The sequence below is a fragment of the Triturus cristatus genome, chromosome 4_1 (genome assembly GCF_964204655.1).
Source record: "Triturus cristatus chromosome 4_1, aTriCri1.1, whole genome shotgun sequence".
Taxonomy (NCBI): domain Eukaryota; kingdom Metazoa; phylum Chordata; class Amphibia; order Caudata; family Salamandridae; genus Triturus; species Triturus cristatus.
In genome coordinates this window covers 763,655,817-763,659,722 of record NC_140585.1, presented here as the reverse complement: position 1 = coordinate 763,659,722, position 3,906 = coordinate 763,655,817, and the positions used below count along the sequence as shown (strand labels likewise).

At 41.9% G+C, this 3,906-nt stretch overlaps 1 protein-coding gene across 1 annotated transcript; it reads left to right on the top strand.

The window, feature by feature from the left end:
* The first annotated feature begins 242 nt into the window (after positions 1-242).
* Positions 243-3,325, top strand: LOC146855504 (zinc finger MYM-type protein 1-like). The gene is made up of 2 exons (XM_085653339.1): positions 243-500; positions 946-3,325. The coding sequence occupies exon 2, from the start codon at positions 985-987 to the stop codon at positions 3,097-3,099; it is 2,115 nt and encodes a 704-aa protein (XP_085509465.1). The 5' UTR covers positions 243-500; positions 946-984; the 3' UTR covers positions 3,100-3,325.
* Positions 3,326-3,906: the final 581 nt, after the last annotated feature.

Below are 3,906 nucleotides of genomic sequence, written 5' to 3'. Positions count from 1 at the left end.
CAAGCTCCTTGCAGATTCACGACGAGACGCAGTTTCACGCTATTTTTTCACGTTGGACTACTACCAGTGTTGCACTTCTTAATGTATTGATTAAAGGATAATTTGAATTTAAAATTGTGATCTATTGTATTCCATAAAGATACTGAAAGCTAAAGATCATATCATTATTACATTTAAATGTAAGCAGGTTCCAATGGATAATTTTAACGTAGCAGACTAAAAAAAAGTCTGGTTTCCCCGAACATCAAACAAAATAAATATTTTAAGAACACTGTAGTTATTTTATGTTAACTTGAAGAACTGACGCTGGTAAAATTCATTGGGATTACTTGTATTTTAAAAGCAATGCTTGTCTAGTTACAGCACGTTATTTTTATTTTCAGCACCTTCTAAAGCTTGACAACCCTTACCAAATTTTTGGTCATATTTCCGGCGAAGAACAAGACCTCCTTTGCTGCTCTTTCACCCCGGCTACGACCCAGCAAACACCAGAGTTAAAGGTAAGGAAACTGATGCTATTTTTTTTTTAGATTGGAGTTAGAGCTATGTGTGTGGTCACTGTACATGGTGGTTGGGGTAGGCACACATTCTGAACATTGTACCCTCAGTAGATGGAATTTACTAACAGCCTTAGCCCTGTGATTTGGCCAATAACGGTTGTTAACAGCACTGCTGTTAACAACCGTTATTGGCCAAATCACAGGGCTACAGCACTAACTATCCCTTGCCTTGTTCAAGGCCCTCAAGCAGTGTCTGTTTCAGTGCCTTCAGCAACCACTATGGCACACAGAGGCAGCAGGCAGTAAGGCTGTATTTTTAGCAGTCATGTTGTGCAAAGGGGAGCTGTTGGAGATTTATTGCGATACTGCACAAGATATATGTATTTATACTGCAATTTTATATTATTGCACCGCACCTTATATGTTGTACTTTGATTATTGGCAGGTTTCTTTAATATATATTGGTAAGGCCAGCATCGTCATCATGAATACAGTACAAGAGCTGATTACAAGGTCATTCCAGGCACGGCCACTTCAAGAGAAAATAGATTTAAAGCAATTGGGACCTCATCGGCCTGACCTAAAACTACAGCAAACTTCCCAGGACAGAGGAAAAATGTCCACACGTACATTCTCAAACGCCTGGTACACAAAAGCTGATTGGCTTACAGGGTGCCCTTTAAGAAATTCTCTGTTCTGCTTCCCCTGCTTGCTGTTTGGTGGTGAGTTTTCTTGGACAAATCAAGGAGTAACAGACTTGAAGCATTTGTCTGAAAAAATAAAGAAGCATTCACGCACAAGAAAGCATATGGAAAACCTGACTAGACTGGGAATGTTGGGGGAAGATGCTCCGATTGAGCAGCAGATAAGTGATGCATACCGCAAAGCAATACAGAAACACAATGAAACAGTTGATAGGAACAGACAGATTCTATCCAAAATAATTGATTGCATTCGTTTCTGTGGTGCTTTTGAACTGGCATTGCGAGGCCATGATGAATCGGAAGGTTCCCCAAATCCTGGAATATTCAAAGGCCTTGTGGATTTAATAGCAAGCATAGACAAGGATATGGAAGCACATTTAGCACGTGCTACAGTCTTTAAGGGCACCTCTAAAACAATACAAAATGAACTTCTTGACTGTATGCTCGAAATTATGAGAAGCCATATTGTGCAAGAATTGCAAAACACAGACTTTGTGGCTATTCAGGCTGATGACACCACTGATGTGGCCACTAAAACACAGTCCGTATTAGTGTTTCGATACATTGACAATGACAGACAAGTTGTGGAGAGGTTCTATGGTTTCACACATTTAAGAGACTCTAGTGCAGAAACCATTACTGCAGCTATACTGCGTCAACTGAGCTTAATTTTTCCAGAGCTGCCTCAAAAAAAAAAACTTATTGCGCAAAGCTATGATGGTGCGTCCGTAATGAGTGGAAGCCTTAGTGGAGTACAAAAGAGAATTCGAGATGTGTACCCTAATGCTCATTATGTGCACTGTTACGCTCACCAACTTAATCTTATTATGCAACAGGCAGTATCAAAGATCACCGAGACACGGATTTTCTTTCAGGATATAGGAGGCATGGCAGCATTCTTCTCGCGTTCCCCCAAAAGAACAGAAGCACTTCATGACATTGTAGACAAAAGCGTTCCAAGGGGATCCTCAACTCGTTGGAACTTTAACATCCGTACAGTCAACCTAATCTATGAACATAGAGAGGACCTTCTGAAATGTTTTGAAGCCATAGAAGCCAATGATGAGTTTGATTACAAAAGTCAGATTGAAGCCCATGGCTTTGGTAGAACACTACAAGACAGAGAGTTTCAGTTCTTACTGTATTTATTTCATGATATAATGCTAGCTGTCGACCTGTTATACAATCAGTTACAAGCACGAGAGATAGATACTGTCAAAGTGCAAGCATATACTACTATGTTTGTACAAAGCATAAGCAAAGTGAGAGATGGGGTTGACAATTTAGAGAGCAAACTGCCAGAGAAATATTTTTTCACAAACCACAGGAAAAACATCACCACTATGGTCCGAATTGCAAAGGAGATCTGTGACATTGTAATTGTGCAGGCACGAGAGCGTTTTTCTTTCACTAAACATTTGGTGAGTGCCACATTATTGCAAAGTCAACAGTTTGCCAAATATGATGAATCCTTCCCGGAGCGTGCTCTGAATGAGGCTGTGGGAGCTTATCCTATGCTCAATAAAGAAGAGCTGAGAACTGAGTTGACTGTACTGTACGGAATGCCTGTGTATCGGAAGGCCACAAGTGCCTTGTCTTTGCTGGCTTTAATCCATAAACTTAACATGGAAAAGTCACTTGGAGAGACAGTGGCTTTACTTAAAATTGTCATAACCACTCCTATGACAACAGTCGAGGCAGAACGATGTTTTTCAGCCTTAAAGAGGATTAAGACATTCCTGAGAAACACCATGCTTGAGGAAAGACTCAATGCTTTGGCAATGCTCTCTGTAGAGAGCAAGCTAGTTCAGAAAATCCCGGACTTTAACACTAAAGTTATTGAAAAGTTTGCTGCTCTTAGAGAGAGACGGGCTGATTTCATTTACAAAAAGTAAACAATGTTGAATGCTGCTACTTTGCAACCAGTTTAGTTTGTTAAATAAAAAACATCTGTGAGTGAGGTACTCAGAAATGCATTGTATCTCGAAGTCTGTTATGAAGCTCTGTGGTTATACACTGAATAAGCAGCTACCTATGTTATATGACATCTCTTTATTAATGTTATAACTGCACTTTCACAATTGCTTTATTAACCTTCCTGCTTTCTCAAATTTGCTTGAAAATGCACCATTTCTCTTCTCTTTTTTCAAAATTTTCTCGGGGGGAGAACCCCCCCGAACCCTCCTTATAGGGGTTCGGGCTCGCTCGCTACGCTCGCTCGCTACGGTGAAGTATACCAATCATTTTACGCCCCACCACTTTAAAATGTCACCAGCCGCCCCTGTGTGTGAGGTCCAGAGACGGAGGTGAGGAGTGACTGAACCGATGCCTCTGTCCCCTAAGGCAAATTTACGCTGAATCCTGCTGCCGACAGTGGGCCTGACCCCCTGACCGCACCCTTGCCCACCGCCAACAAGACGAAGGAGGCTCCGAGTGAAATCTCATGTAATACGGTAAGAGAGTGATCCGTGCGGTGCACATTTCTGGCAGAGACGAGACGGGAGCAGCTGCCATTTTTGCCTAGTCGTGGGCTACTCAGACAGCCTTGGGCAGCGCTATGGCAGTGGGCAAAGAGAACTTGATAGTGGAGCACCAGGGGGCACAATTTAATTAAACAACAAAAAAACGAGCAGAAAATCTGTGGACTCCCGGCAGAGGGTTGGAGTTGCACACACAGCCAAGCATAAGACTGCTGTGGGAGC

What these genes read in the sequence shown, in the direction of transcription:
- LOC146855504 (XM_085653339.1), top strand. Translation starts at nt 985, where the DNA reads ATGAATACAGTACAAGAGCTGATTACAAGGTCATTCCAGGCACGGCCA.